At 40.8% G+C, this 11,635-nt stretch overlaps 1 protein-coding gene across 1 annotated transcript in view; it reads right to left on the minus strand.

Annotated features, from left to right (window-relative positions):
• The window catches only part of NUBPL (NUBP iron-sulfur cluster assembly factor, mitochondrial), an 85,802-nt gene extending 74,523 nt beyond the window's left edge, over positions 1 to 11,279 (minus strand). Inside the window, exons 1-3 of the mRNA XM_057428447.1 lie at positions 11,073 to 11,279; positions 9,901 to 10,048; positions 4,523 to 4,557 (exon numbers count right to left, since the gene is read on the minus strand). Coding sequence (XP_057284430.1) covers positions 4,523 to 4,557; positions 9,901 to 10,048; positions 11,073 to 11,207 — 318 coding nt within the window. The 5' untranslated portion in view covers positions 11,208 to 11,279. The remainder of the gene's footprint in view (positions 1 to 4,522; positions 4,558 to 9,900; positions 10,049 to 11,072) is intronic.
• Between the last annotated feature and the right edge of the window lie 356 nt (positions 11,280 to 11,635).

Consider the following 11,635-nt stretch of genomic DNA (forward strand, 5'->3'; position numbering starts at 1 on the left):
CCTATTAATGCAGTAATCGAGTATTATCCTGTATACAAACAGTTTAATTGCAAGAACTAAATATTTGAAAAAAGCTGGAATGTAAGGAAAATAGGCTGAGTGGGTTTTGAGTAGCTTTAAAATTAGTGTGATCTGCAGTTTGAAATAAGTAAAACTGGTTTTATTACCACAATAGTGAATTTACACAAAGACTCTGATCACAACTATTAACGTCTATGCTATAACTTACTATGTATTTGTGAGAAACCTCTTAACCGTGTATGCATATAATAGGCTGATATATCCACACAAGTTTTCTGCTTCAAAAATAAAAACAAACCCCGCGTTGTGACATTTTGACTGTGGTATTGTTTGAATAAGTGTTTTTCATGTAGTTAATCATCAACTTTCTCCAGCTTTATTTACACCACAAGACAATGTGTTTGGCCTTTCAGTGCCGCAGGCTAAACGAAACGCCAGGGGGAGAAGCTCCCTGCTCGGCCTCCCGCACTCCCTCTGCAGCCAGCCTGCCCTGCCCGCCTGCATGCGGACACAGACATGGATGGTCTTCCATTTAAAATACTACGTTGCTCAGCAACCAGTGGGTTTGCTTGCTAAAACAAAGGCCACTCCCTAAAATAACTCACACTTGTATTTCAAATTTTGTATTTCAAATGTTGGTCCTCATCAGCTTGACCCAGTAATCCCCCTGGCAAAGAGTTAGGCTGGAATAGTTATAACTGATGCATTTAATCACATCCCCCATACTTCAAGCAGAAGCCACTTGCTTACGCCTACATGCTAATTTTTTCCTTATGGTGTTATTTGCTCCTCTGTCCTTTGCAACATAAAAACCATTTCATCCGATAGGGAAAAATGTAAATCTTCCTGGAAAGAAAAGGAGAGTCAAAGGAAATCTGACTGGGGAGCTTGCCTAACAGTGACAGCACAAGCATGCAGCCTCCCAACTGGATTTGTGCCATCCTTAGTCATGCACAGCTGGTGTTTGCTCACTAAAATACTCTGTTCATAAACAAGCAATCTCTATCCTATTATTGCTGCCATCTATTAATTCAACTTGTTTCTACTATAATAAATTGTCTCTGGCCAGGCAGCCTTCATACATAGTCATTCTAGTCTGAATATGAATCGTCCTGGCATGAAACCCAAAAATTCTTCCCAAGTGCTCCTAGGGGAGCTGCTAGTACACCAAACGAATGAAAAGAATCAGCTGTCAAACTACGCAAGCAATTAAAAACAGGACAGAAGCGTAAAACTTTAAGGTAACACAAAAAGAACACTGTATAGATTTATACATCTTGGTACAGGCCCAAGGGCTTACACAATTCTTAACTAATCCATCTACAGCATGTAACCTGGGGTACCAAAACCCTAATATTCCAGAAAGGGATAAGACACTGCCCTCTAATGCAGGCTTGCTTCCCTGGCGCTGCATTAAAAAAAGAAAAAAAACCAAAAAAACCTCCCCCTAAAATAAAACCTACTTTGTCTTGGACGTGGTATCTAGGCATCTAAATGAAATCCTGTCTTGAATTATTTATTCTGTAACCATGAGGCAAAAATATGCCAAACAGACTGAGCACCAGAATGCAAGACTTGAACTCCTGAATTCTAATCACAGCTCTGCCAACAACATTGTATGCCAATGACAATGTCCAAGGTTCTGTCGATGCCTTAATACTTCAAACAATCTGTGCAACTGGAAAAGCTTTCACATGAAAAGAAGTGGAGAAAAGAAAACCTATCTACATAAACAGTGGGGTTTTGTTTTTGTTTTTTTAACTATATTAAATAGACTTTTAAGAGAAGATAGAAGGAAGCTTTCCTTTATCAAGAGGACAAAATATTCCTTATGCTTTGACTGTTATTCTTCTTCCTTTTTATGACCTTATCAAACAACAATACGATGTCACAGCTGCTACTGAAAGAAAAAAAAATCTATTCTAATACAATCTCCTCTGAAAACATATTCCTCAGATCTCCCTCACTAGAAAACATTGTTCTCAATAGCCTGTGACCTGTAATCTTAGAAAAAGAACACTTGAGAGATCAGAAAACAACATTATTTTAAAGTCATTTAGCTCTGGTATACTACTTGCTTTGAAAATCTAGTTACAAACATTGAACTTGTAACAGAAAGAGACTGTATCTAATGAAGGAAGCACAGATCTTTATTGTCATGGTGACCTACCTTTCTTCACAAGCCCTTTCATTCCTCCTTTAAGCAGTACATCAAGAATTGGTTTCTATAAATCTATATTTGCCTTATAAGAGACATAAGGACTGTAATGAAGCTGCAGGAGGCTGCTGATGCTCTAATCTACTAACAGCAACATTACTGCTTCCTCAGAAAGAGGTGAACTTACAATAGCAATGAAGGGAAGGGAAACCACATGAAGCTGATGCACAATCAGCAGCTATTAAAAGTAAAATAAGGAGGTCCATTGCTGTATATCTGAGATCAATGAAATTCACTATAAACTTCAGCAGAAGGCATCAATGGACTCTGGAAAACAATCACTTTTTATTTCGCCACAAGAAAACCAAACTTGTAATGATCTCTACAACTCAGAGTACTGGACAATACCAGCCTGGACCAAGGTCCCAAGATACTACTTTCATAACCCTGACTCACAAAACTAGTGAGCCGAAATCAATGGGAGTATGCAAATAAACACACCAGCAAATTGAAGCCCAAAGATTGAACATAAACATGATGTATGCCATCATGTTTATATATATATATTAATGCATGAACAAACATAGAGTTAAGCTTACTCAATCCACCTTAATTTTGTATTGTCTAACTATACAATGCACAACTGCACCAAGGCAGCAGCTTGCTAGCTTGTGACCATCAGCGCATGCAAGTCACAGCTATGTCATCAATTTCAGCTGCTCTTCACTGATTAACATCCTCCAGATGCTGGCCTCCAATTTTATACCACTACATAATCATAACATCAGAAATGACTAGCTTATTCTGTGTTTATTTAACTTCACTGGCTCAATTTAATTTAAAATGATTTCTCAGTCTCTGATTTTCCAAATAACTCCAGCAACAACCTCTTCAATCACTCTAGACTATGGTCTCTCCTATTTGTGTGCTCTACAAGTGTTTCAATGGGCTACTGAAGCGGTGTATCACATTATTATGTTTAAAGACAGATACTTGGCTCCTAACAAAGGGCAAAATCCCAAAACTTGTGTATGTCAGAATTGCTGAGAGATGCTTTATCTAAACATAAACAATGCACAAAACTGGATGTTTGAAAAGTATCTGGCACAATTCTAAAAACAAACTGGTACAGAAAGTTATGTGCAATTAGTTGACATGGTTTCCATGGAACTACTCAATGACCCTGCCACAATAGAGATCACATTGCAGGATCACATTCATTCTGTAAAAGTATTACAGCAAATGCCATGTCTTAAAGTTAATTAGAAGGAACCATTCAAGCAGTTTTGCTTTTCAAGATGATAGATTTTTCTCTGAAATCAAATTACTCCAGCAGCCTATTTAAAACACAGAATTAAAAACTGTGAAATATCAGATCAGATGCTATTACAAACAGTACATATTTCATATAACAGCTTTAAACCCTCTCTTATCAAGTATGACTGAGTTTATGGACTTCTTTTAAACCTATTATAAAATTCCCAGAGCAAGTGTGCAGATCTCATATAAACCTCACTCCCTCCACCTGTTTTCTTTTACTCATCTTTTGCAAGAAGAAAAAGATGCTACCTTTAAAGTACTTGAGGATACCTTCTATTTAATTAATGCTTTACAAGTACAAAATATGCATCATATACTACACCCTTACATAGAAAGTGAAGCTTGCTTCCAAGTTTACCTCTGCGGCAATAAACGTACGCAATGGCACTACTCCCAGTTTACAGCAGTGGGTGGACAGAACGAAGAGCTGTTGTTTTTACACTTGAACAATTCCCACTGTCCATTTATAGTCCAAATAACAGCTTGAACAATACCAAACTGGCCAACAGTATTTTGTCACTCAAATAATGTTATTTCCAAGCCTTAGGGAAGATACACCGCTCTTTTTTCCTCTCAGCTGTTTATTTATAAAGTTTATTTACACATTAATTTCTCCAGAAAAAGTGAATCTTTAGAGCTGTAAAAATTGTTTTGGATACCATCCAGCACTTATATTTTTTCCTACTCAGTGCTCTGAAGTGACAGAGTTTAATTATTTATTATGTGTATCCAACCTGCACAAACATCCTCTACTATGTCTACACAGCCTTGCAGAATTGCAGTTGAACTTAGAGATACACAAGGGAAAGGACACAGACAAACACAGATGAAGGATGAGAGAAACTAAGTCATTCATGGTACAGATAAAATAAAAACAAATAATCTCAAAGGTCCATGAAAAACACGTAAAGAAATTAACTGTCAGAGTAAATACTAAGATTTAATGTATGCGACTGCCCCCAGTAGTAACCATTTTAATTATGACACACATGCTTGTTTCACATTAATTAGATGTTCACCTACCGGGTCATTTGCTGCTAGGGCAAGGGCTACATTTACTGCAAGAAAGAGGAAAAAAAAAAAAATTAGGTGCAAGAAAATTTGATTCCTAAGTATTATCTCTGTTATCAATGTTAGCACCACTAACAAGATAAAATATAAATACATCATACTTACTTAATCACTGCATTCATCATCTTGGCTCTTAGCTGCTTGCACCTCTACAATATTGCTAGTTTAAGTGGCAGCAGCACCTACATCTCAGTCCATGTTTGCTAACAGGCTAACATACTCAAACTCATCTGCAACAATTTGCAAATTCTGAGTTTCTAGAGTACACTGAAATATAAAAGTACAATCTAAGTATTTTGCCAAAGGATAACATTAGGAAACAAAATTTTGAGGTACTCACTCGACTTTTGAAAAGTGGACACTATAAAATAACCCTACAAACAGTAACCTTCACCACCGCCTCTAGTGAACTTTCTTAAAAGTAGAAATTAGGTCAGTATTGATCTAAACTATCTAAGTACAATGACCAGAAACATGACCATACCCCTTTTTTTGATTTCTTGTGACATATTAAACATGGATATTTTCTGGAATAACATGTTAATGCTTTTCACTTGATTTTTATGTCAGAAAAAATCTCATTTACCCTGAGAGCATCTGTAACAACTAAAGAAACAGAAAAACAGGGTGAAGCCATTAAAAAGACTGTGACTTTGATTACAGCTTTTAAATTTCCATCAATACTTAACTCCCATAACTAAAAAACACACATAAAAAATGGTATCTTTTAATGGCTCAGGAGCTTCAATTATGTTGGAAGACCTCTTATTAAGCTTCAGTATTACTTCAAAACAGTAATTGTTGTAATCCAAGCAGTAACGTATTTTAAAAGAAGGGAAAAACAAAAAAACAAACTGCAAAACATAACAGAAAATACACCACCACACACACAACTCTTTCTCAGGTAACATCTTTTGTTTTCTTTACACATTGCTGTGTATCAGCCCACAGAGCCTTTTAAGAAAGGCAAACTGAGTCAGCCTTGTTCTATGGAAGAGTATGAAGGTGCTGAGAACAAGCTAGGGAGCCAGATTCCCATCTTAAGAAACCTGGTATTCAGAAAGGTAAGTTCCTTTAAACAAAATGGTGAGAAGGTTAACAAAGAAAATCTCCCTAAGAGGCACACAGCCTCCGTTTACTCCTAAACTGAGAAAGCATATAGATTTTATTCTTCAGCTTGCTATTAAAACAGATGCTTCATTAACCATTCCCTGAACTGATCACTGGAAAATTAATCCTCTGAAACTTGGAGACTGATCCACAAATCCTAGATTAATGAGAAAAACCAGCAAAACATCAATAAATAAGAAAATCAACCGCAGCTTATGTCTGAAGAGGCACAAAGGAAACAAGATGTTCTACACACTGTCTTAAAACCACTTTCTGCATCCATCATCTTCCTATAAAATTAACGTGGGTGAAAATTAAAGTACGATCCACAATATTTCTTCAATAAAAGATATCTGATTATCAATGGAAAAAAATAGATACAGCAGGAATAATTTAGTGGGAAAACCTGAAGTTTTTAGCTGGATATCTAGCTGGACACCACATCTTCCCTGTTGAATCCCACCTGATTCTTGCACTCTGTTGTCTTTGTATTACCACCAGTTCCAAGAGGGTGCAGAGATACAATATAGGACCTAACCTGACCTTGACATGCTTGTGAGGTGGGCTGATGCCAAACTTATGAAGCTTAACCATGACAAGTGTAAGGTCCTACGCCTGGGTCAGAGCAATCCCAGGCACAGCTACAGGTTGGGCAGAGAATAGATTCAGAGCAGCCCTGCAGAGAACAACTTGGGGGTGTTGGTCAACGAGAAACTTAACATGAGCCAGCTTCAGTGTGCACTCGCAGCCCAGAAAGCCAACTGTATCCTGGGCTACATCAAAAGGAGTGTGACCAGCAGGTCAAAGGAGGTGATACTGCCCCTTTACTCTGCTCTTGTGAGACCTCACTTGAAGTGTTGTGTACAGTTCTGGTGTTCTCAACATAAAAAGGACATGGAACTGTTGGAACAAGTCCAGAGGAGGGCCATGAGGGTGATCAGGGGACTGGAGCACCTCCCATATGAAGATACGCTGAGAAAGTTGTGGCTGTTCAGCCTGGAGAAGAGAAGGCTGCGTGGAGACCTCATAGCAGCCTTCCAGTATCTGAAGGGGGCCTATAGGGATGCTGGGCAGGGACTCTTCATTTGAGACTGTAGTGACAAGGGGTAATGGGTTAAAACTTAAATGGGGGAAGTTTAGATTGGATATAAGGAAGAAGTTCTTTAAGGGTGGTGAGCCACTGGAATGGGTTGCCCAGGGAAGCTGTGAATGCTCCATCCCTGGCAGTGTTCAAGGCCAGGCTGGACACAGCCTTGGGTGACACGGTTTAGTGTAAGGTGTCCCTGCCCATGGCAGGGGAGCTGGAACTAGATCATCTTAAGGTCCTTTCCAACCCTAACTATTCTATGATCCTATGCTGGCCCTAACAAGTAAGTTCCCATAAACAGGAGTCCAGAAAAGCAGAGCAGATACATTCTGGAAGTTCAATACGACTTTTTTTTTTTTTTATTATTTTTTAAAACTTCACAGCAATCTCCAATAAAAGTCGGGAGGGTATCTCCAGCCATGCTAAACCAGCCAACCAGCATCAAAAATGATGTGCAAGGAGATCTCTTGAAATTAGTACAAGTCTGAGAAGGTTTTTTTTTCAGTTTGGGCCTTGTAACTTCCAAGTCCAAAGTGGCTTACGAACAGCACAACTGAATTCTCAGAACACTGAACTAACAGTACAAATAAAACTTCTTGGCCCCAAATCAGACATATACAGAGGCTGCTGAATATGTGTCTACATCTGTGACACGGTTAATATGCATCATCAGTAAGACACCTATAACTAAGATGAACTCTCTGAAAGATAACTTTCAACACTTACATCTTACTGTAAATGGATTTTAGAAATAGAGTAACTGGTTTATGACTTTTTATCATTTTTTTTTAACAAGTAAGGAAAGCACAGAATCAAAGAAACATGGTATCAGTCTGGAAAAGAACCATGAAATAACAGTATCAGCACCTTTGCCAAACCCTGGACTTGTGTCTGGGTTGGTCAGGCAAACAGGTGGATTTGAGCCTCTACCTTGAAAAAGTGAGTTTCAGTAAGAGCACATCCTGCATGCAGAATAAAAACAGGAAAGAGAATAAATAAATAAATAAAACACAGTTAATATTGCTGGGGGAACATAAACAGTAAGCAAACAAAAACAAAACAAACAAACAAAAAAAAAAAACCACATTTGGCCAGATGGAGTAAATACAACAGAAACTTCACAGGAAAGACACAGGTAGCAAACATACTAACATACTAGGCAAACAAAAAACAACAAAAAAGCCAACCAAAGTATTTAAACATGCATTAAATATTCTTTTAATAATTGACTACATTGATTTCAGAAGACCCAAAAATGTTAGAAGCAACAGAGAACACAATATGAAAGCTAAATGCAATAGTCACTCATCAGGTTAATGAATGGCCCTGACAAACCTGACCAGAATGCATACCCACCTATCCTGAAATGGAGACCCAGAGCAACTGAAACATAAACATAAATGCACTGAAGGAAAGAATATGAAGAGCCTTGGCAGTCCTTCTGAGAGATACAGAAAATAAGACTGATTATATTTTCTGTGATGATTTAGGAACTAGAGGTGCACCTGTCCCTCCTTTCAAGTCCTGCTCTCAAAACGAGTCAGCAGAGTTGTCACCAAACATGTTTCCCACAATCCTCCATTACGAAGAACATCATTCTAAGTACATCATTCAGCAGTGATGCCATGCGATGCTTTTTGCTAATGTGTGATTTGATCTTCAGTTGCTCATCTGAACCATGTAATATATTCTAATTTTAATAAACAGGAATCTAAACTTGTTCTCAATATCACAAATGAATACACTCAGTAACAAAAGGCTGTCCAAAACAGCAACATTTGAATGTTTCATTTACATTTCAACACTCTTATTTAATGCTTGTTGAACCCCAATTTTTTATTTTTACAAGCATTATGAACTCCCAGCTCAAAGGATTATTAATGATACACATCATACTTTATGTACAAATTACAGATACACACAAATTGCACGCAGACACTAGTTAGCAGAACTTAAATTAGCACATCTGTTTCCAGACACAAGGAGGATAATCTGAATTTACTGTTCAAATTACATTCATTTTGTAAATTGTTGGTTTACAAACAGATATTTGGTATTTTCAGTAACCTGAAACAACCAGCGTATTAATTATAACCATCAACAAAAAGGTGAATTATTAAGAAATGCAAGTCTTGACTGTTTTGCATAGTTTTGTTCAGGTACATGTATCCTATGAATAGGATAGTATTTATGTCTATCCTATGTACAGAAAGAAATAATTTCTGCATTGTTTGTACAGTTACTCTTACTATGGAAATGTTTGCTGTTCTAGTATTTTTTTCTTTTTTAGAAAGCCCTTTTCAAGCATGGCTGAAGTACAAACCAAAAAATGAAAAATTAATAGCTATATCAATGTGTTAATCACAGCAAATAGAGATGAATAGTAGATAATATTCAACTAAAGAATGACTCTTTCCCAATCTAGATGCTAAGGAAGAGATTTTTACACAAATTTCTAACACTTTACAGAGATCTTTTCAAACAGGTTTACCTTCAATGTCATCTTTAAATTCAAGCAAATTTCTGAAGTACCGGTAACCTGTGTACTATCTTGCTCTACCACCTAGGAACTGCACAGTTAGAGAAAAATTGATTCAGCACCTAATGGTGGGGCTGAGAGAGGTGCTTCACAAAGCTCTGATCAGTTTGTGTGACTTATAACCACTACTTCACCTTTTGTTTATGAAATGCGTACAGAAGTAGTTGAGAAGATTGGACAGAGACCCGATTTTCAAACCTTCTAAATATCAGTATCCCCTACAGAGCACATGACTCTGCTGACATAGCACAGAGGAGCACTCTACAGGCACACCTACATTGCTAGGGAAGAAGGAAGAGTATCACTGCATCAGCATATGATCCCCTCCACCTGAGCTTACATCACCTCTTAAGAAAGCTAGCTGTCCTGGGGCAGCACTGAACTATTATGAAGATACTGCTTCAAAGCTGTCTGCTCAATTTGCATCTCATTTAAAGCCAATACCTTTGTACCCAGCCAGATTCTCAATGGCTGCAATGGGACTTAACACAGGTGAAGGGCTCTGTTCAGACTCAATTCCAAAGGAATTGACAAGTGCCCAAATACTCCTTACAAAGTATTACAGAATGTTCAAAGTAAACAAACAAATCTTACCTGCTGTTGTTGATTTTCCAACTCCCCCTTTTCCAGAAGCCAAGACTACCACCTGCTTAACTCCTTCTATGGGCTTCTGTTTTGGCAGCCCGCGTGACAGGATCCGGGAACGTTTGTCCCTTAGAGCCTCATCCCTAGAGCCTGAAGACTAACAAAACCAGAAATCAAGTGAATAGGAATGCACCACCCTGCAGTTCTCGCTGAGAAAGCAGACAGGGAAGAACCCACCTGCAAGCTGAGAAATTTTCACTACGAGTCCAAAAACACGCAGTTTCTCTCAAACGCAGCCTGTTTCACAGGCAGGCAAGCTGGGTGGAATGGGGCTGCTTAAAAATCATCCCAGCGGGCATTTTCTATAGACAAACATGATCTAAACACTTAAAAAAAAAAAAATAAAATAAATAATGATGGCTTGTGTTAAAATAAACCAAAACACCACTTAAAAAGTTGGAATCTTTAAAAAACAGGCTAAACCTAGCTGTCCTTTTACGTTACAGCTGCTTCAAGCACGACTCTCAGATCTAACAATGAAGGAAGAGAAGCCCTGGGTGCTGGGCCGCCGGTGGAGCCCCGGCAGCTCTCCAGAAAACTGTCCTTCCCAAGCAGTGGCAGAGCCATCTGTGCGAGTGCCGGTTCGCTGCAGCAAGTCCCGTCCGTCCCACCCCCCCCCCCCACCCCGAGCCGTTATTTCGGAAGAAGAGGTACACGACAGCTAAGAGCACCCTGCGGACACTCCGCAGGAAAGGAGTCTCCATCGATACCGGCAGCATCCCACCCGCTACCGGGTGGCCCAGTTCTACTACCACAGGTGGCGAGCGACTGCTCGCTACTTCCACAGAACTAGACCCGGCTCCAGGCAAAAACCAGGCGGCCTCGTGTTCCCCTGCTCGGTCCCGCCATTTCCCCCGCACACCGCCCCGTGACAAAAACGCTGCAGCGGCCGTACCCCCGCAGCACGGGGCAGCTGCTGAACCTCCTGCGCCACGGCACAGCACGACACGGCGCCCCGAGCGGATCTGAGCCGCAACTACCCTCCCGCCTCCTGGGCCCCCGGAATCCCCCTCAAGCCCACGGACAGCCTGACGCTTCGCGACCGGCAGGCAGGGTTATCCCGCTCCCCTCCCTCCCCGGGGCGGACCTGGCGCACGGCGGAGAGCTCACGCTTCACTCACCGCGGAGTTGGCAAACTGAGCGGTGCAAACGGCGGGACCGCACCCTGGGTCACGCCGCGGCGTCGCTGGAGCCCTCCCGCCGCTGAAGGGGAAGCTGGCAGCGCGCAGTACCCAGCGCCAAGCGAGAGCCCCCATGCCCGCCGCCGGCCCGCCCCGGCGCGCTGAGATGGCGCCGTCTCGCCGCGCCTCGGCCCGCCCCTTGAGCCGGGCCGGGATTCTGTCAACCAGGTCGGAGCCCTGGGCCCCGCGGTGGGGCTGAGCGGACCTATCAGGCTCCGGGATCGATGGACGACTTTGTGCTGAGAGAACGGCTGCGGTTGGGGACCTCGGTGGAAACGAGCGCCTTCCCGAATAGAATGCTGAGCGGTGGCACTGTAAAACAGCCGCAGCACAAGAAAGCAGCTCCCTTCCGCTGTCTGTAAGAAAACTGGGCCCAAGAGGAAAATACCGGGTGACCATACATATTACAAAGTGGTTAGGGGTTATTCCTCAGTGTTGCACTTGTCCCCGATGGCTCTCGTTCCTGTTTTCTCTGTGGCACTCCTTCAGCTGGTCGGTGCCTT

This window comes from Pezoporus wallicus, unplaced genomic scaffold (genome assembly GCF_028554395.1).
Source record: "Pezoporus wallicus isolate ANWC-B61680 ecotype Strahan unplaced genomic scaffold, APGP_CSIRO_Pwel_v1 contig_3486, whole genome shotgun sequence".
NCBI lineage: Eukaryota > Metazoa > Chordata > Aves > Psittaciformes > Psittacidae > Pezoporus > Pezoporus wallicus.